Raw genomic sequence first — 22,217 nt, forward strand, 5'->3', positions numbered from 1 at the left:
AAATTAAAATAGTAATCTAGCAATCAACTGGTGCCAATTCAACAAGGAATAATTTTTGACTAATAAGCTTGCATATTTTTAAAAAATGAATGAAAGACTTTATTCTTTCTCATGCTTTCACCAGATTATAAAGCATGCTCAAATACACTCCCAGTTACGGATATGAAACAGTCTTAAAAATATACATTTGACTATGTGACAAGACACTGGAAATAATTCCTTGTCTGTTAACTGTTACTAAACTTACTAAAGTATGTAGTGGGCACTTTTTAGTTTCACCTAACAGGTACCCATTCTCCCTCCTGTTGGTAAGAAAATCCACACCTCCCCACTCTCTACGTCCCTGTCTAAGGATGAGCCTGACAGCCCAAGGTTATTATGATTAATTTGAGGTGGTGGGTGGCAGTGTAAGTTAGTCCACTGAGAACCAACGCAGAAATATTTACCAAAATTGTTGGGAAAGTCTTTCTTCCCACTGGACTTTCAAAGCAGTGAGAATCTCAGTCTAGGAATGGCAGCAGCTATCCTGTGACTGCCAGGAAAGAGCCTGACTTAGTGTGAAGAGAAATTAAAGAAAACCAGATCTGAACAGCAGAAAGAAATCGAGTCTTGATGACACAGTCTGAGTCCTAGGAGTCAGGTGAGCTATGAACTTTAAATTTAACCTATTTCCTTTTTCACTTAAAACAGTTGAATTAGATTTGCTATCCTCTTGACTAACAAATATAAGAAAGAGGACTGTTATCTTTTTTTGTAGCCATAACATTTTTGGTAGCTGTTATCACTGCTGATTTGTAGTACTTAAAGTCCTTACTATCTTAAAAAAATTGTCACATACTATATTTTCTGGTAGCTAAGCAATTTTTATCAAAGAATTTATAACTTGATGTCCTAAGATTGATTAGAGAGATAAGGCCTGTTACCTTCCAGAAATATGCACTCTGTAGTTCAGATTGTGAAATTATTCATTTTGATTTTCAGCAATATAATTATAAAACAGCAAGTGTTAATTTCTCTAGATCTTTAAATTTCATCAATTTTGACCAAGATCTCAAAGATGAGTAGTTCCTAAATCAAAATTTAGCACAAGTAACTACTATAATGTTAAATTTCTGTTCTCCAACGTAATGAATTTCTTTTGGTAATTCTAGTTGTGTGGTGCAATTTCATTTGGAAACTTTTTTTTTTAAAAAAACAACAACAAAAAACTATATTGTAAGAACAGTGGTTTTCAAATTATTTTAGCAGTGGAACTCTTGGTTTAAACAAACATTCACAAAGCCCAATATATACAATAAGTGATATCTAAGTTTATTTTAGGTATTTATTTATTTAGATATTCACAGTCATACAAAAAGCACTCACAATTTATCATAGGTGTGTGTTTAACACTTATGATTGCAGAAGTACCACGCTCAGGAAGAATCGAAGTTAATTCAGGAATCACAAATTCTGAAGGTTGACAAGTGTCTTAGCTTCATTTCCAGAAGGAAATCTAAAATAATTTACTCTTTACTTTTCATATATTTTACCTTAATTCTTTCTGGATGACAACAAAACTTTGATCTGATAATATAATTTATTCCAGTTCTGCCTGCTAAATTAACAAAGATCCATATGAACATCTGAAATGCTAGAAAAAGTGAGAGAAAACTGTTATTCTCACCTTTTGAATAATTTGAATGCTTTTAAAAAATGAAGATAATATTAAACTTCTCGAGTGTTTTTTAGAACTCTCATTGAGAAATTTACTCATATTTATATTACCATTTGTGTTCAATTTAGAGGTCAGTATAAAAGATACCAAGGTCCTGAGCTGGATCTCCACATTAGGCAGAAATTCTAAGACCAAACGCTAGCAATCTCATTTTGTCATAAAAGAGGTCTGGTGAAATTATTTATACAGAGTACAATAAATCTTTACATCACCATAAAGGCAAAAATCACTCAGAGCACATGCTTTAATAATCTCTATTAAAAAAAAACTGAAAAACCCTATACTTTAAGAATTTGAATATTTGTGATTTTAGTCAACAAAAGTTTTAAACATCAAAGTGCAAAAGAGAATTAGCTACATTGCACTTACCTAGAAAGACTACAAGAGACAGGCATGTCTCCACTCCAGTCAATTGGTCCATTTTCTGCTTTCTGCACTCCAGATATTGCACCAGAAGGCTTTCCAGTAATTATTTTATACCTTTGGAGGAATAACAGTAGGATAAGACAAGCAGTTCATTATTGCACGGCCTATTAATGGGCTTTGTAAAAGTATTTCTTCAATGGCACCTACAATTATCTACTAGACGAAACTTTCTGACTGAAGCTCACAGGATCCATAAAACAATCAAAATACTCTGAATCTGACTGACTGAAGTAGAATAGTGGCTGTATGAATATTTTACATACGCCATAATTAATTTTCATTTGGGCTCTCAGAGTGCCATATAACGGCATCTTGATGTTCACAACAAAAATATTAATTTCTCCATCTGAAAAGATCGAGCAAACACAAAAAAAGTTATGTCACAGCATGTCTCTTGACCATGAAAAAAAAAGCATCTAATTTCTCTTACCAATGTTACCCAAAGGCACAGTCAACAGGACTATGAAATTACTGCGGAATGAACATTAGTATTTTTTAAAAAATTACATAGCACAGAAGCAGGAAGATTTTCCTTGCATACTGAAAAAATACATAAAAAAAAAAAAAAACATAAAAAAAAAATACATACACGTGTAGAAATAAACGCGTACACCAAAATTATGAGCCAAATTTAACTTGATTCCTGATGAAGGTGATGAAAACAAAGATGAACTGAAGGTAGAGGTGCACGGAAGAGGAGAAGAGCACTATAATGATGTAAAGTTCAATGACAGCAGTCCTTTAGATTTTAGCACTTTCCTAAACAAGGCTTAAAAGTAGGAGAGAAAACTTCACACATTAAAGTATGTAAAACAATAAAGGAGAATCTCACCTATGCTTATAAATGCTATTTCTGAGTGAATATCTGTATTTAATGTCTGAATAAATGTGTTCTGAGCACACTGACCTATTTTTTTTAAAAAGTAGAACAAACCAGTATAACTGATTTGGACCTGTTTGCTGCAACCTCCATCCAGAACAGGCAGCCAGGATTTCTCACTTGCGAGTTGTTTGGAGAAGGAGAAAACTAATGAAAAATAAGCTGCATGAGCGGTGATAGCCGAACAACATGGTGAACGTGAATGATGTCAGTGACCTGTACACATAAAAATGGCTGAAATGGCAACTTCCTGTTATATACATTCCACCACAAGAGAAGAAGGTGCGTTCACATGAAAAGGGTCTGAGTGGGGAGTAATAGGTGAGACTGATGTAAGGGAAGTAGGGAAAAGAATAAAATTTGGCAGAATTCATAAGGGAATGCTTAACAATTCTTTAAACAGTCTTAACTAATTTTGATAAGATCCACATACAAACACATCCATAACATGCCAATGAGAAGCTGAAGGATCAATATTGCTACAATGTGCAATAAATGCAAAGTTTATTAGTAAAGTAAAATAGTCATTATTACTACTTCAAGTACCTCTGAATATTTATTAGCATCAATATTCAGAAAAAGTTGACTCCGTACAAAAAAAGAAATAAATTCTTCTAACGTTATCTCTGTTCACATGGTGGTTAACCAAAATGATCAAGTGACCCTAGTTGTTTACGAGTCTTTATTAAGGAGCATCGCACTCTTATTTAATCCAATTTTAGGACTATAAACAGCACTGATATTGCTTTAAAACACACCTCTACAGATAAAAGCATGATTAACTGCTTTGCTGTTGATGTTAATTACTGCTAAGTAGATACTGACTCATGGCAACCCCACGTGTGCAGAGTAGAACTGCTCCACAGAGTTTTCAAGGCTGTAGCTCTTCAGAAGCAGATGGCCAGGCCTGTCTTCTGAGGAGTCCCCGGTGAGTTGGAACCACCAATCTTTAGGCTAAAAGTTGAGTGCTTAACCATTTGGGCCACCCAGGTACAATTTTTTATTGAGAAAAGCACAAATTGACTCTCCATCTTGGTTAATGAAGAGAGTTTATGAAAAGGGCACTGCTATATAAAGCAGGCTCAAGAAGATGCTATACCAACATCATCAGTACACTTAATTGATGTCTTCTTCCCATGAATACACTGCCTTTGTTGTAAAACATTTATAGATACCCAGGTTTTCGCAGCAGTCATCATACCATCTGAACTTTATTTCCTCAAACCAGCAAAAGGAAAAAATATACTTCTCCCTCAATTTTCTGAGATGAGATTAAGTAAAACTGTAATTTTTAGTTGTGCTTATTACTTTAAGTCATGGTTGCTTATAAAGGGCAGAGTCAAGTATATAAAGGTCTAAGAGAATTGCTAAGGCCTAAAAGAATGGTTGGGCAGGTTGGACTGTCAGTGAGTTACTGTGACAAACCATTCACTAAACAACATCTGTAACCTCACTGTTTTATGCTTAGGTGGTCTGGCTGTTTCTCACAAAGTAAGATCATTTACTAATTTCTTTTAAAATAAAAAATATGGTCAGTGGACGTATTTTCTCATTTAAAAAAAGTTCTCATCTAAAAATCCATCCCTCTTTTCCTTCATTATTTGGTTTACAATAAGTGATTTTATACACAGTAATTATCCTAATTATTATGGCAGTACATAAACTTATACTGTACTAGTGAGATGCATTTAGTCTCTGGCCTGAACCTGCAACACTAGAAAAAAATATTTACTACTACTGCCAAGAGTTTTTTCTTTTTTGAATGGTAAAAGAAATCAGATGAGTTCAGGGTAAGGATTGTATTTCTTTTAGATCTGGTGGTGGTTCTAGTACTTCATAGAGTTGTGTTATTTTTTTCAGTTTTATGAAGGGAAAATCCTGATAAATGCACAAAGTGAAATAAATAAACAAGCAGTATGATGAAATAAAACCCAGAAAGCTGTATATTTTTAATAATGGATCAAAGACTCTAGGACAAGAAACACATTAAAAAAAAAAAAAAAATCCAAGAAAATATAGTCAGTCAAATACTAGACGCCATTTACACTTCGTATATAAGACATTTAAACACAATATGGAAAATTATGCTTACACTCTTTCATAAGGCTGCATTCATATTAAAAAGCTTAAAATATCAGAAATAATCACAAAATTGATTTTCATTAGCACACACCTCTAATGTATGATTAAAAAAATAAGAGATACATTTTAAAAATTATTCCTAATTTTAGATGGAGAAACGACTTACATCACTTCCTTATTCCTACGAGGCCCTTCAAATGGTCTAAATGGCAGTGATCCAGTAGCTGCATGGTAAAATGTTACCCCAATGCTCCAAAGATCAACTGTTGCTCCGTATTTCTTCTGGTGATCTTTTCTTAACACTGCTCTTTCATACATATCAGGATGCTAAAAAGGAAAAAAAAAGATAAAAAAAAATTAAGTTGTGACCTCTCGTAATACATTACACTAAGTACTCAATAAAACCAAAAAACCAAACCCACTGCCCCTGAGTTAATTCCAACTTACAGCGACCCTATAGGACAGAACAGAGTTTCCATAGGAGTGCCTGGTGGATATGAACTGCCAACCTTTCGGTTAACAGCCAAACTCTTAACCACTATACCACCAGGTTTTCTGAGTACCCAGTAAAAAAAAAAAAAAAAAAAAAACCAAACCCACTGCCGTCGAGTCGATTCCCACTCATAGCGACCCTATAATGCCTAGAAATTCTATCATGTTTTCCTAATAATTTTACTTTCCCATTCTGAAAAGACTGTATTTCCCATCTCTCTCTCTCCTTGGTCCTCCAACACCACTTCCTTTGAGTCCCAATTCTGACCTCACTTCATACTTTGACCTGGAAATGGAAGCAATCAGAGATCAACTCTCCCTTATGCCCTTTACCAAATACCAACCTACCTACATCTGTACTTATAGTCCAGGCTTACTTTCCAGTTACAACAGAACTGTTCCTATCAAAGGCCAGCTTTTCCATTTGTGCTATGGAGTCCATTACATAGTCTCACCAATTCCAGGAATCAATTCCTGCAATTACACCTTTTATTTTATGCATCAATTTCCCCTCTCTGTTAGATCATTTCCTATCAGCTTGTAAGCATGCTTTAATATTTTCCATTTTTAAAACCCTAACTTGGTGAAGAATACTTAATATACAACAGACTGCCAGAAGAAAAAACAAACCTATCTTGGAAGAAGTAGAGCCAGAATGCTCCACAGAAGCAAGGATGATGAGACTCTGTCTCATGTACTTTGGACATGTTATCAGGAGGGACCAGTCCCTGGAGAAGGACATCATGCTTGGTAAAATAGAGGGTCAGTGAAAAAGAGGAAGACCCTCAACAAGATGGATTGACACAGTGGCTGCAACAATGGGCTGAAACATAGCAATGATTATGAGGATAGGACAAGACCAGGCAGTGCTTTCTTCTGTGGTACATAGGGTTGATATGAATCGGAATTGACTTTACGGCACCTAACAACAACAACTTGATCCCACAACATCCTCCAGCTACCTTCCAGTTCTCTGCTTTCCACCACAGCAAAACTTCTCAAAACAGCTGTCTGTACTTACCACTGTCTTTACTTCCTCATCTATCGTTCAGGCCCATGACATTCAATATCATTTAAGTACTTTAACTTCCAAAACTATCTCCTGCTCTGAGCTCCGGGTTTTAAATCGTATTATTCTCCTGAATGTCTAAAAGGCAGCTTGAACTTAACATGTCCAAATATAGACTCCTGGTCTTCCCAGTCATTTCCCCCTAATCTCTGTCCTCTAAGTAAACAGCACCACCATCTATTCAGTTGCACATACCTCAAACCTTGATTCTGTTCCCTCATCCCTCCATGCAATCTATCCGAGCAAGTCACATGGGCTCTGAGATGAAAATGAAATTCTCTAGAATCAACTCATAGGACTAACCTGACTGGGTTCCCTGGGGACATGGGCAGCAGAAAAGTCGCTGGTCTGATGTTAACCACATCTTTAAGCAAAACAGACACTTTACTAGTTGCTGAGAAGAGGTGAATCCTATAGAGCATGTCTTAGGAGCTTAAGGATCCAGAGATTCTGATGGACATTTAACCCTGAAGAGGACTACCAGTAGTCACACATGCTTAACCTCCTGACATCTGCCCATATAAGAAGTATGCCGTGCAAATTTAAGATTCTTGGAAAATAAAGCTGCAAGAGTGTACTCTGGACCAGAGTAGATTCCAAATCATCCCAAACGAAAACAATCTTTTATGACATTGTGGGATTTGGCTGTAGCCCATAGGACTGGGAACCAATGCAGGTAACACTGGTAGAAGGGTTCTTCTAAATGACATGGTCTAGGAACCGGACCCCAAAGGGTCATAATCGTTGGATTTTTTTGGTGTGGGGGGGGAGGTAGTAAGGGTGGAGCAGGGAGAACTCTTTTAAGAAATACATTTTAATTAGAAATCAGAAGTTGAGATACGCAAGGTAAGATGTGGGGTTTGACGTAGGTGTTCAAACATCTACCTACCAGATATATAGTGTCTGAGTGGTTTTGGTACTTCTGGTGCATGGCACATAAAGTAACTATTTTGGAAAGAAGTGCTAGCCAGACCTTTGACCTAGCAGCTGGTACTTAGTGTATAAATGGTGCCATAAATAGGCCCAGAGTACCTAGACACGCCTGACATCTTCTGGAACATGAGGTCACCAACCTGGGAAGAGACAAAGGGGTGATCTCCTCAAACAGGAGCAGTAACTTATTGCTTAAGTGGTACAGCTGGAAGCTATTATCCAGGGAGTAACTGACACACGCTCGTCTGACATGTCTGAGCATCAGTTGTCATGTGCTATGTGGGCTTATGTAGGGCTTGGTAGTACAGGCCTGGGCCACTAGAGCATGTGAAGCAGGAACAGAAGCAGACAGTTGCTCTGAAGTTCTTAGGATAATATTACTGAAAAGATATCCATTATATTAACGATGGTGGGGGAATGTTGGACTTTTCTTTAGACTAGGGACACACAAACGGGACAAGATTTAACATCTGATTATTAGTTTCTGGGAATTTCAAAATTAGAGAGGTTTTCATTCAAATATAGAATATTTCCAGATTGCTGAGCTTCAGCCTACTGTTAATCTCATTTGAAAACAAGGCCGGGCATAATCTAAGATAGGAAACAGATTAAACTTCAGCCTAGAGTACAGCAAGGATTTGGAGTTAATTTATTTAATGCTTTGCTGTTCCCAATTTAAAAGCCTGTTAGAGGTAACAGCTAAACTGTGGTACTAAGAGAATACGTGGAAAAGTAATTGTTGGTATTGTGGGAGCAGCCTCAGAAAGTCGGGTGTAGGGCTGTTGTTTGTTTTGGTCACCATAATAACTGGGAAGCGCCACTGGAACTTAGTGGGCAGAGACCAGAGAGGAGGTATTTTTTGAAGTTTTTCCCCAAGAACGCAAATATTTGTAAATCAAGGGAAGACTGTACTTTGTTTAGGTAGAAACTTTGCTAAGAACTGTTCACTGCTTTGGCAAATTATGTCAGTGAAAACAACCTCACTTTTAATGTGTGATTCGCTAATACAATATACACGTAAGCTCCATTTATGACAACACAGACATTTGATTCTAAGTGAATGGTGGCAAATGAAAGCTAACCTCAAATTTGAGCAAAAAACAAAGCTCTAATTTTTGAAAGAAAATAAAACAGAAAGAGATTAGCTGGTGTTACTGGAAATATCACTGTGTTTGCATTCAAAGTAGCAAGCACCTGAACTGCTTTACAGTTCTTTGCAGGAGCTGTTCTTGAGCTTTTACATATTAAATACCTACTATTTGATTACATTTTCCTTTACATTATTGTTAAGATATTATGCTATTCTCCTAATTATGCAGCTTGGTTATATTATCTAAGAATTTTATTTTGAGATACTAAAGGGAACATGACAGAATATTTATTATAGAGAGGTGGCATTGGTCTGACAGGTGAAATCACTAGCCTGTATGATCTGGCTGGTCCCTGCTTAACACTCCAATTTCAGCTCCTACCACCTGTCCCTTCACTCACTGAACTTCAGTCTAGCTGCCATTCTGTTTCTCCCAAGGTGGTTCTTTTTTTTTTTTTTAAGACACTGAATTTGGATTCTCTTTATCATGGCAGCAGTTCTGTTTATGCCCTATTGAATACAAAGACTAAGAGGCATCTGAAAGGTCACAGCCTTGAAAACCCTAAGGAGCAGTTCTGTTCTGCACACACGGGGTTGCCATGGCATACAATGTTGTTATTGCTAGGTGCCATCAAGTCGATTTCAACTCACAGCGACCCTGTGTAACAAAGCAGAACTGTTCCAAGGTCATTCTTGTCATTGTACTTGTTGTTCCTTCTGCTTGTAATACTCTTCCCTCAAACCTCTACATGGCTCACTTCTTTTTTCATTTAAGTGTCAGCTAATTTAGGTCTTAAGGGAGGCTTTCCCTGGCTATCTTCTCCTGTAAGTCACTCTTTATCATATTAACCTAATTTATTCTCTTTGCAACAAATAAATTATCTGAATTTATTTACTTGTTAACTCTCTACTTTCCCCACTAAAATGTGGGCTTTATAAGAGCAGGAATCACGTGTGCCTTGTTCACCACTGAAGTCCCAGTGCCTAGAACAGTGCCTGGTACATAGCAGGCACTCCATAAATATTTGTTGAATGAATGAAATCCATTTTCCATATATTCTTATCTAAAAGATCATCAAATATAACCACAAATTTTGGATTATATATTGTTAGGAAAACACTCTAAGACACTTCAATTCGTGCCAGACTTGGAACAATCTGAATGAAACTATAAAAGCTGCCAGACTTTATCCTTTGTATTATAAGATTACAGCAGGAAAAAAAAAAAAAAAAAAAAGTCATAGAATCTAAGGCTTCTGAAACAAAACCCAGAGTCATGAGCAATTAACAAATAGCTATATATTATAAAATTTCTGATTACATGTTAAATGTATTTACTTTTAAGTATGATACTTTCTTAGGTGTTCCAAACATTTCCTAACTTTACACAAACACATTGAGGTAAACCTGGAAACTTTTCAACCATAGAGCTTTCTAGAATTTCAAGTTAGATTTTTTTTTAAGGCATTTCATGTTTTGCTTTTTTAATTTTTATTGTGCTTTAAGTGAGAGTTTACAAATCAAGTCAGTTCCTCATACAAAAATTAATATACACCTTGCTATACATTCCTAACTGCTCTCCCCCTCATGAGACAGCACACTCCTTCCCTCCACTCTCTTTCCGTTTCCATTCCGCCAGCTTTTGACCTCCTCTGCCTTCTTATCTCCCCTCCAGACAGGAGATGCCAACATAGTCTCAAGTGTCTACTTGATCCAAGAAGCTTATTCTTCACAAGCACCTTTTTCTATCCCATTGTTCAGTCCAATCCCTGTCTGAAGAGCTGGCTTTGGGAATGGGGCATTTCATGTTTTGTGTGTGTTTCTAACAATGGTCTTTTTGGTCTTTCAATAACCAAATCCCCCCTGAACAGAATCTTCTGTTCGAGAATTATAATGAATGTCACTCTATAGGAAATTGTATTATAACAAGCTTATAATACGTTAACTGCTGCGACTCAAAAAGAACAGGAGCCTTTACTAGCTAGTATACTCCTTGAGTGTAGAGACAGTTTTCCTTTAATATAAATTCATAACATTAATAAAATTAAGGGATTTAGGAGTGCTACAAAATTTTTAAGAGCTTTTAACAGGAAAAAATAGAGCCCTTAGAAATTCGTATCTAATTCCCTTGTTACACATGATGTTCATTAAAGTAAAAAATTTAATTTTTACTGTAAAAATTATGTAAAGCATTTTATGGCTAATGAATTGGTTGACCAATTACCCAGACATATTTGCAATATATCCAGCTTCTTTAAGTAAAATTATTAAAGATGAACGACTTACCAAATATTCTTCTGTCCCGTACAGAGAAACAAACTGCTCATCATCTTCTAATTCTCTAGCTGCGCCAAAGTCTGTGAGTTTATACACAGACTGTCCATCTTCCCCTATAACACGCATGATATTTCCTGGCTTGATATCACGGTGGACTATGCCGTTCTCTCGGAGATGATTCATTCCACCCACTTCAACAATATACAAAAAAAAAATTATAATGTAGGTATCTATAAGTATGTGTGTATGTGCACCTGTCTCAAATGCACTCATATAATTCACTCAGTCTCAAGTCCATTAATAAAGCTTTTCCCTAAGCTGGTCCAAAATCATTTTAATCAAAGAAGTCATAGATGATACATACATTTTATATATCAGGTTTCAATTATAAGATGTTTTGGTGTAATAAGAATCAATGCAGTCTAAAGACAAGTGCAGTCTCTCTTAAATACTGCCAGGAAAATGAAACAAAATGGTCTTAAGTGTACGACTCTTCCTGAATTACTTTTGGTTATATGTATGTGTGCAATCTGCCTAAGGTTGAGAATAATAAACATTCCCTAGAAAGGTATCAATCTTCTACCACAGTTTTACATTTATTTATCTTGGGAAAAAATTCCACAAAAAGTAAATTGGGCTTAATACATAAAATAGCAAAAAAGTAATGCCAAATTACAGGCCCAGGAGACAGAAAGGGCCACATACACCAGAGACTACATCAGCCTGAGACCAGAAGAGCTAGATGGTGCCCGGCTACAACCGATGACTGCCCTGACAGGGAACACAACAGAGAACCCCTGAGGGAGCAGGAGAGCAGTGGGATGCAGACCCCAAATGCTCATAAAAAGACCAGACTTAACGGTCTGACTGAGACTGGAAGGACCCCGGTGGTCATGGCTCCCAGACTTTCTGTTGGCCCAGGACAGGAACCATTCCCGAAGCCAACTCTTCAGACAGGGATTAGACTGGACAATGGGCTGGAGAGGGATGCTGGTGAGGAGTGAGCTTCTTAGATCAGGTGAACGCCTGAGATTATATTGGCATCTCCTCCCTGGAGGGGAGATGAGAGGGTAGAGGGGGTTAGAAGCTGGCAAAATGGACACGAAAAGAGAGAGCAGACAGAGGGAGCGGGCTGTCTCATTAGGGGGAGAGCAATTGGGAGTATGTAGCAAGGTGTATATGTTTTTGTGTGGGAGACTGACTTGATTTGTAAACTTTCACTTAAAGCACAATTAGAAAAAAAAATACCAAAAAAACAAGAAAAAAGTAATAGGAAGAGGCAAAAGTTGTCAGACTTATTTCCATACAAATACACTTCTCACGGTGCAGTTTCAAATATACATAGCACCATTCCAAAAAGGCATTTTTTTTTTTTTAAAGGTCAAAGGTGCCTACAATGCTGAAATTAAGCTGTTAGAGATAACTAGCAGGCAATATCACCAAGTGATGGCTTGACTCATTTGACAGCTGACAGATCAAAGTCCAAATTCAACATATGAGAGTAAGTTTAGGGGTATCAACGTATAATTATTAAAACTCAGGGCTGTCTACATACTTACAAAGACATCAATTATCTATAACTTCTATTTGATTAAACAGACTGCAGCATACTTCCATAACTATCAATTCTGTTTTCTCCCATTATAAAACGGTCCTGACCCAAATAGTCTCCACCCTGCTACTGGTGTCAAGTTGAAGAGTTCCCAGTAAACTTACATTTCTTTATTATCCGGCTTTCCCCCTTCCTCATATATTTATTTCTTTCCAAAAAGATACTCCCCTTGGTTGTCATATTATTTTTTAAATAACAGCTGTGTTGAAATATAATTCACATATCATAAAATCTACCTTTTACAGTAAACAATTCAGTGGTCGTTAGGACATTCAGAGTTGTGCAACTATCACAACTATTTAATTTCAGAACCTTTTAATAATTCCAAAAAAAAAACCCCATACCTATTAGTACTATTCAAATCTACCGCCCATTTTTTAATGGGTGTCATTTTATTGTTCAGCTGTAAGAGTGCTTTATATATTCTAGATGCAAGTTCCTTATCAGATATATGATTTACAAATACTTCCTACCACTCTGTGGGCAGACTTATTTTCTTGTTGGTATCTTTTGAAACCCAGAAGTTTTTAATGTTGACAAAGTGCAATTTATGTATTTTGGGGGGGGGGGCACTTGTGCTTTTAATGCCATATCCAAGAAAGCACTGTCTAAGTATCTTTGGTTTTGAATGAATGTAAGATTTTTTTTTATTCTTATGTCATTAAATTTATATGTATATAAAACCACATAAATAAACATACCCACATCTCGCAAAACAATTAAAAATTCAGACTCTGGCAATCCATAGGCATTAGATGGCTCTTCTAAAACACCGTATAAACTCCCACATGGACAAAATTCCATAATAAGTACTTTATGTCTTGTGGTTGTCTGAAAAAAATAAGACATAAATTTTATTATATACTAGTACTTATTCAATATTGTCTAATTGTAGAGTTTGCAACAATGATAGAGACACTTTGAATTGCTCACCTTGAATTCAGTAAACATCTGCTGACTGTACACATTTAAGAATTAACATCTTCCCATGTATTATTAAGAAAGTTAATTTTTTTAAAAATAATTTTTATTGTGCTTTAAGTGAAAGTTTACAAATCAAGTCAGTCTCTCACACAAAAATCCGCACTCCCAATTACTCTCCCCCTAATGAGACAGCCCGCTCTCTCTCTCCACTCTTCTCTTTTCATGCCCTTTTTGCCAGCTTCTAACCCCCTCCACCCTCTCACCTCCCCTCCAGGCAGGAGATGCCAACATAGTCTCAAGTGTCCACCTGATCCAAGAAGCTCACTCCTCACCAGCATCCCTCTCCAATACATTGTCTAGTCCAATCCATGTCTGAAGAGTTGGCTTCGGGAATGGTTCCTATCCTGGAGCAACAGAAGGTATGGGGGCCATGACTACTGGGGTCCTTCCAGTCTTGGTCAGACCATTAAGTCTGGTCTTATGAGAATTTGGGGTCTGCATCCCACTGCTCTCCTGCTCCCTCAGGGGTTCTCTGTTGTGTTCCCTGTCAGGGCAGTCATCGGTTGTAGCCGGGCACCATCTAGTTCTTCTGGTCTCAGGATGATGTAGTTGCTGGTTCATGTGGCCCTTTCTGTCTCTTGAGCTCGTAATCACCTGTGTCCTTGGTGTTCTTCATTCTCCTTTGATCCAGGTGGGTTGAGACCAATTGATGCATCTTAGATGGCTGCTTGCTAGCGTTTAAGACCCCAGATGCCAGTCCTCAAAGTGGGATGCAGAATGTTTTGTTAATAGATTTTATTATGACAATTGACTTAGATGTCCCCTGAAACCATGGTCCCCAGACCCCTGCCCCTGCTACGCTGGCCTTCGAACCATTCAGTTTATTTAGGAAACTTCTTTGTTTTTGGTTTAGTCCAATTGTGCTGACCTCCCCTGTATTGTGTGCTGTCTTCCCTTCACCTAAAGTAGTTCTTATCTACTATCTAATTAGTGTAGATTTGTTTTTGAAGACAATCAAACAACAGTAAAAACTGGCTAAAGTTGAGCTGGAAAATCATTGCTTATGATAATGTTATAAAGGTTCCATCAAAAATTATCTTTATTTTTCTTATACATAACAATACATTTGGGACAATCAGCTCTTCTAATAAATATCTTAAACTCTCGAAATTCTTCTCGTGATAAGTATTTCCACTTCAAGGAATGAAGTCCTATCCTTAAAAACAAATAATATCAGAATAACTGAGTGGTCTCTCTTACAGCAAAGTTCCAGCCTGCTCATTTGCATATGAGCTGCTGATTTTTTTTATAACTTGATTTTAATGTACCATTGATTATAAGATGCATAAATTTAGTTACAGCTTTATAGGGAAAAGGAAATACTATAAAATTAAACATAAACATTATTACAAGATACAGGCCAATTTCAGAAACTTGAAAATGTAAATTTGAGTCATATAATCCAGTTTCATCCCTCAACTTTTTCCTCCTTTTCCTTATTTTTTCTACATATCCTCAGAACAATTTTATAAAATATTTTAAATCTCTCTACTATTCAGTAGCTATAAAAATATACATTTTTAAAAAAGTTCTTAAACTATGAAATAATATATGTTCATAGCTGAAAATTTGGAAAATACCAATTTCATCAACCACTGATAATTACATTAATACTCTGATATATTTCCTTTCAGTCTTTTTTTCCTATGTATCAAATCATACCATGTATGTGAAACACCGTTTGTATATTATACTGAGGTTATACTGCATGTGTATTTTTAATTCTCACTTTCTCACATAACATCATACCAAAGCACGTTCCCAGGTCACTAAAATTTTGGAAAATATCGCTTTTCATTATTGCTTAACTATCCATCATACATAATAACTTGTTCAACTTATTTAACCATTTTTTTAAAAACCAGGCTACAATGAACATCTGTTTGCATAAAACTATCATTTGCATTTCTGATTACTTCCTAAGATGTTAATCACTAAAATAAAATCCCTAGGATAAGGGTATAAACTGCCAAATTGTTTTTCAAGAGGTGCAATTACATTGATTTCCTGTGTCTTTTGTTAGTTGCCGTCAAGTTGATTCTGACTCATGGAGACCCCATTTGTGCAGAGTGGAACTGCTCCACAGGGTTTTCACGGCTATGTGACCTTTCAGAATCAGATCACCAGGCCTATCTTTTGAGGCTCCTGTTGGTAGTTTCGAACCACCAGCTTTTCAGCTAGTAGAGGGGTGCTTAACTATTTGCGTCATCCAGGGACCCCAACTATGTCTAAAAGGATTAAAATCCATTTTTATTTTTAATATTTCTAGGTGATTTTTTCAATAATGTTATTTTTATTTTTGTTATATTCTCCTAAAATAAATTATATTCTTCAAAACTGGACTTCATATCAATCTCTGGATTTTTTTTCTTTTACAAAGGATTCCCCTTGCTCCTTTCATTTATGACAATTAACTTATTTTTTTCTAGTAATAATATGGGTAACCATATTCTTTTTCTAAGTGTTTTACATTTTTAACAGAACTCTCTCCTTTAGTGCAAGTAACCATACTCTTTACCCTTTTATCTCTTACAGTACTTTTTCTGATTCTATTCTTACAGTACTTTTTTTTCATTCTATATGTATTCAAGAGTCCTTGGGGGATACAAACTAGGTTGTATGAGTACTAATTTTCACTTTTTTTTTTTAAACTCATTTTTTATATTAGGGTATGTCCCCTGAATCAATAACTACAATAAATATGATCACAAGAGTAATTAAAGCTTGACTACTTACCTCTTCTTCAATAGCAAATAATTTAACAATATTTTTGTGATTGAGTTTTTTTAACACTTCAAATTCTCTCATTTGAACATCCACTGGTCGAAGAAAACTTACATTATTAAATACTTTGATAGCAAATAAATCACCAGTTTTCTAAAAAAAAAAAAAGAGAAAGAGTATATGTATTTATTCATAATATTGTAAAGAAGGTAAAAGAGTACCATTAGAATTAGCTATAGCAATTCATCCATCTTACAGAACACCCTGCATTACTTTTCAGTACAGATAATTTGTACAAGGGCTTCTGACTTTTTTGAAGCTAAAATAAATCAACTGCTCAATATTTCTTTAAAACCATATGCTTTAGAATGCAGAAAAGGCTACTTCTTCATATTATAAACAAAGCTTGCATTATGGTCCATTAGTGGTAAACATAGCCACTTATATATCAGAAGATAAGAACTCTAGTACTGCCAAACCTGAAATCACATTTTGGATAAGAAATGGAAAGTGAAACTCATAAGGGTCGTTCCAACGCCTAACAATACTCAAAACTTACTCAAAACAGGAACACAGAGGTTGAAAACTTTATTCCATGTAGGAACTTTAAAACATTTTTTTCTTAACGAATCTCAAGGAAACCCATTTAGGGTTTTCTTTACCTCTAGCTGTGACAACGCATGTGCGGCTATGTGTCTGAGTATGAGTTGGAGAGTAAGGTTAAAGCAGACTTCCTGGTTGGACTATACCACTGCTTCCCTGGGTAACTTTCTGCAACTTTACCTAGATGACTAGGGAAGACTTCCTTCACAGACCATCCCTAGTGGATAAAGACATTTCCTTTTCTCTACTGATGTACTCACAGCACTCCCACTCTTACACCCACGGTTTACTGAAGTGGAGCACGCACAGAATGACCATGCACAGCTGTAGTTAAAAGGGAACCTTATAGACTGAAAATATATGCTTAAACTTCAGGCAAACATTACATTTTCATGTTCGTCATATTAACTTTAAGACTCTCTTCCAGATCCTCCCACTTTCTTCCAAACACTCCACTCAGCAACCCTCTCCCTGGTCTAGATTCTCTTAGTTTAGCCTTACTTCTTCCATCAATCCAACCTGAACTTCCCTGGAGCTGGTGAAAAGGTCCTTTTCTCTTTGAGCCTGGGCTTCAAGCACCACCCACCTACACAGATTTCATGGCTTTCCGTCAGGACCTCTGTGAGGTTCCTGCTTTGATGCCCTCTCTATAGCTTTCCATACAGATTCACCAGTTACAGCCATCATCCTCTCCTCACCCCAGAATGGCATTATCTTTTTCTTAAGACTATTTCACTGCCTCACAATCTTACCCTTCAAGATTAGTATTTAGAGGCCAGTATCTGTGTGACTGGTCCCTGGGTGGTAAAATGGTTAAGTGTTCTACTACTAGCTGAAAAGTCAGTGGTTTGAACCCACACAGAGGCACCTTGGAAGACAGACCTGGCTATCTATTTCCAAAGGGTCACAGCCCTGAGAACCTCATGGAGAGGTTCTGCCCTATCACATAGGGTCATCATGAGTTGGAATCGACTCAAAGACAACTAACAACAACAATTTGTGCAATTACCTCATCACAAATACATATGAAAGAAAGGCTACTAAATGTTTTCAGACAATATGAAAATAGAACAATGATGTAATTATAGTTCAATTACACTATTATCGTACTCATTCAGTCCAGGTAGTGAGCCCTGGTGGTGCAGTGGTTAAGTGCTCAGCTACTAACCAAAATGTTGGCAGTTTGAGCCCACCAGCCACTGTGTGAGAGAAATATGTGACAGTCTACTTCTGTAATTGGGTTGGTGGGTTACTTCTGTAATGATTACCAAAAACCAAACAAGACCTACTGCTGTTGAGTTGCTTCCGACTCATAAAGACCCTACAGGACGGAGTAGAACTGCCCCACAGAGTTTCCAAGGAGCACCTGGTCGATTTGAACTGCCGACCTTTTGGTTAAGCTCCATAGCTCTTAACTACTATGCCACCAGGGTTTCCCTGTAATGATTACAACCTTGGAAACCTTATGGGGTAGTTCTGAAATGACTTGACAGCAATGGGTTTTACTGACACTGCCAAATCCATACTGTTATGAATTGAATTGTGTCCCCCCAAAATATGTGTTAGAATCCTAATTCTTCTACCTGTGGATGTAATCCCATTTGGGAATAGGGTTTTCATTGTTATGTTAATAGACCATATCAGTACAGACTGTCTTAAACTCATTTTTGAGATCTGAAAAGAGTAGGTTAAAAAAACCAGTTGCCGTCAAGTCGGCTCTGACTCATATCGACCCTGTAGGACAGAGCAGAACTACTCCATAGGGTTTCCAAGGAGTGGCAGGTGGATTCAAACTGCCGACCTTTTGGTTAGTAGCCGTAGCTCTTAACCACTGCAAAACCAGGGCTCCAAAAACAAGAGCAGATTAGGCAAAGTAAGAAGGGAAAAATCAAAGAAACATGGACACCATGTGGAGATTTGCAAGGAATGCAGAGAAGAACACTAGTGAAGCTGAGACAAGGGTTTTCCCCTAGAGTGGACAGGATGAGCCTCCCCCTAGACTCAGTGCCCTGAATTCAGACTTTGAGCCCACCAACTGTGAGGAAATAAATGTGATGTTTAAAACCACCCACTTGTGGTATTTCTGATACAGAAGCACTAAAAAACCAAGACATATATATATGTCAACCCATAGAGAGATTTTTATTGAGGATTTTATCGTTGTTAGGTGCCACTGCATCAGTTGTGACTCACAGCAACCCTACGTACAACAGAAGGAAACGTGGCCCAGTCCTGCACCATCCTCACAATCTTTGCCATGCTTGTGCCCACTGTTGCAGCTATTGTGTCAATCCATCTTCTTGAGGGGTCTTCCTCTTTTTTGCTGACCCTCTACTTTACCAAACATGACGTCTTTTCCGGGGACTAGTCCCTCCTGATAACATGCCTAAAGTACATGAGACAAAGTTTTGCCATCCTTGCTTCTAAGCAGCATTCTGGCTGTACTTCCAAGACAGATTTGTTTGTTCTTCCGGTAGTCCATGGTATATTTAATATTATTGAGGATACTTATTTCAAACTCAGTCTAAAATTAGGAGAATCCTCACAAAGGGACAAGCAGAGAAATAACACGATATTGTAATGTACTACTTGAAATCTAGGCCAGTTTTTCTCAAACTTCTGTAGTCTACATCATACCTGTGAGATTGCTGAGAAATATGTGGGAATATAAATAAATAATAAGTAAAATTTCCCTTTTATTCACCTGCCCAGTCATTTATCGTTCATAGTCCCCAAGTCAAAATGTATACCAACAATATTTAGAGGTCTATGTGTTAGAATCAACTTGAAGGCACCCAATAACACGTGCTCATGTATAAATACATGTGCAGATCAACACACGCTTCCAACAACTTTCCTTCCTTTAACTTCACCATAGTTATCACACATATATACAACCACCCACACATACTAGTAGCTAAAGGCAAATTAATGAGAGACATTCAGTAGGTGGTATGCTCAAATAACAAACAGTAAACTTAGGAACCTGGTCATTCTAAGCAACAGCATAAAGAAGTTTAACTAATACGGTTTTAAAAAATGCTTAAGGAGTTATTAAGGGGAAGCAGGATATTTGGGGTGTAATCTTAAACCCTTGAAATTGATGTCACTGAGAACAAATGTGGTTTCTCAAAACACACACTGTTTAGGGAGCAAATACTAAGCTGGTCTCAGCAATTTTGTAAGTCAATTCTTATGTCTCTCAAATCCTTACAGATTTTCAAGCTGTATTTTTTTTTTTACTGGATAAAGTACATCTCTGTTTCCTGTGAAAAAGAACTTCAGGTTGTTTTAGGGTAGTCTAACTTGTCCTCATTCGTGTATTCCTACTTTCAACAAGTACTTGCAATGTCTACTACTTGTCAGGCACTGTACTTACAAGGAGGACACTGAGTATCTAAGAAAGAAAATACCAGAAAATGTGAAATACCTACCAGTGCCAGGCACTGAAATCTTTAGCCTGATTGACTACCTGTCATCCTATCCGTTTCTAAATAGCGACACTTTTAATGCTATATTGCTACTAAACCTGAAACTTTTTGTAGGCAGGGACTGCACAATAGTTGTAGTTATATTCACTAGGCCCACCACAGTGTCTGACATATACTCACTGCCACTGAGTCGATTCCAACTTATAGTGATCCTATAGGACAGAGTAGAACTGCCTCCATAGGCTTTCCAGGAAACAGCTGGTGGATTCAAACTGCTGACCTTTTAGTTAGCAGCCCTAGCTCCTACCACTGTGCCACCAGGGCTCTGTCTGACATATACCAGTGCTTATTAAAATCTGCTAAATTAATCTGGTACAGGAAGACAGATTATGAGATGTGTCCTCATTGTTAAATCCTGTACCACTACCCGTTTTTCTCTTCTTTTTGGCAGAGTGCACAAAACAAAAACAGTATCAAGGGCTGGAATATCCAAAGCTTATCACAATTAACTCGATCTAGGACCCTCAGACTGTGAACAATTCTAGACTGAGACTGCAAAAAGCTAAAAGCTGTCTCTGTGGCACTTCTGATTAATTCTCTCTGAGCCAGGGAGGCTGTTTACAGTCATATTCTCTCCCCAGAGAAAAGAGCCCCTCCCATGAATGCTTATGTTATTATCGCCGACAAAACTGACTGGCAATCTCAAAGCCACAGGAAAATACGGAAAAGGAACTCCACCCTACTAAAATATCTACGGCCTCTGTTCCTGAAAATAAGAATTTAAAAGGAGCCCTGGTGGTGCAGTGATTAAGATAAGGCTGCTAACCAAAGGTCAGCAGTTTGAATCCACCAGCTGCTCCTTAGAAACTCTATGGGGCAGTTTACTCAGTCCTACAGGGTCACCTGGAAACCCTGCTGGCGTAGTGGTTAAGTGCTATGGCTGCTAATCAAACGGTCGACAGTTCGAATCTGCCAGGCGCTCCTTGGAAACTCTATGGGGCAGCTCTACTCTGTCCTTACAGGGTTGCTACGAGTTGGAAATCGACTCAACAGCACTGGGTTTTATAGGGTCACTATGAGTCAGACCTGACTTGACTGGCAACAGGTTTTTAAGTGTCACTTAGATCAAAATAAATTTAAATTAATAGTGCTGAAAAGTTAGTGAATGATTATTTGCACTATAAAAAGATTTTTTATTCCATTATTTTTTCAGTTTCCTTCCCAGAACAGAAACTTTAATTATCTTTCATTTACTTTATTTTAATTACCTTTAATTTTATCCTCCAATATCCAATCTGGCACAGAGCCCATCTGGATCTTCACGTGCCCTAGGATTAACCCTTTTATTCTATTCCCACTTCCACTATCAGATTCTCATTACCTCATACCCAGATATAGCTTTTTACTTGGTCTCCTTGTTGATAGTCTCATTTTATCCCAATCTACCTTGCAGGATGCTGTTTTAGCAGGTTGTGCACCCTTTAGAGCATATCAGAATGATTAGTGAGTTTGCCTTCAAAGTACACACCATGCCCCTACCTTTCTCCACCCCAAAGCACTGCCACACTGAACTTCTGTTAGTGAGATCTGGGTTGAGGAAGAAGTCAACTAAACTAACCCTCCCTAGTTCCTTTCAACCAACCTCTTGTTTTCCTTCACTCCCCAACACAACCTCTGCTGCCATCAGGTAGATATTTTTGCTGCCTCTGACACAGCTACACTTAAGGAACCACAAAATCAGGTGTTCTCTTTTTGATTTTATAGGAAAAAATTTTCATTTAATTCTTATTTGACAAAATAATCAAAGTTACCAAGTCCCACATTTTAAGTGCAAAAGCGCTATGAGAGTAAGTCAGAAAGTATTGCTACAAAATCACAGAAACCTTTATTAAACAAA

General features: G+C 37.2%; 1 protein-coding gene across 4 annotated transcripts in view; it reads right to left on the bottom strand.

Moving 5' to 3' along the window:
• The window catches only part of TBK1 (TANK binding kinase 1), a 53,578-nt gene that overhangs the window by 26,033 nt on the left and 5,328 nt on the right, over nucleotides 1-22,217 (bottom strand). The window contains exons 1-6 of one of the 4 annotated variants that reach the window (XM_064283932.1): nucleotides 16,299-16,385; nucleotides 13,835-13,906; nucleotides 13,280-13,409; nucleotides 10,976-11,157; nucleotides 5,272-5,432; nucleotides 2,087-2,197 (exon numbers count right to left, since the gene is read on the bottom strand). In XM_064283932.1, coding sequence (XP_064140002.1) covers nucleotides 2,087-2,197; nucleotides 5,272-5,432; nucleotides 10,976-11,157; nucleotides 13,280-13,409; nucleotides 13,835-13,855 — 605 coding nt within the window. In that variant the 5' untranslated portion in view covers nucleotides 13,856-13,906; nucleotides 16,299-16,385. Of the gene's footprint in view, nucleotides 1-2,086; nucleotides 2,198-5,271; nucleotides 5,433-10,975; nucleotides 11,158-13,279; nucleotides 13,410-13,765; nucleotides 13,907-16,298; nucleotides 16,440-22,217 lie in introns of those variants that run through there. The other 3 variants (XM_064283930.1, XM_064283931.1, XM_064283929.1) reach the window with 3 other exon arrangements.

This window comes from Loxodonta africana, chromosome 4 (assembly GCF_030014295.1).
Source record: "Loxodonta africana isolate mLoxAfr1 chromosome 4, mLoxAfr1.hap2, whole genome shotgun sequence".
Taxonomy (NCBI): domain Eukaryota; kingdom Metazoa; phylum Chordata; class Mammalia; order Proboscidea; family Elephantidae; genus Loxodonta; species Loxodonta africana.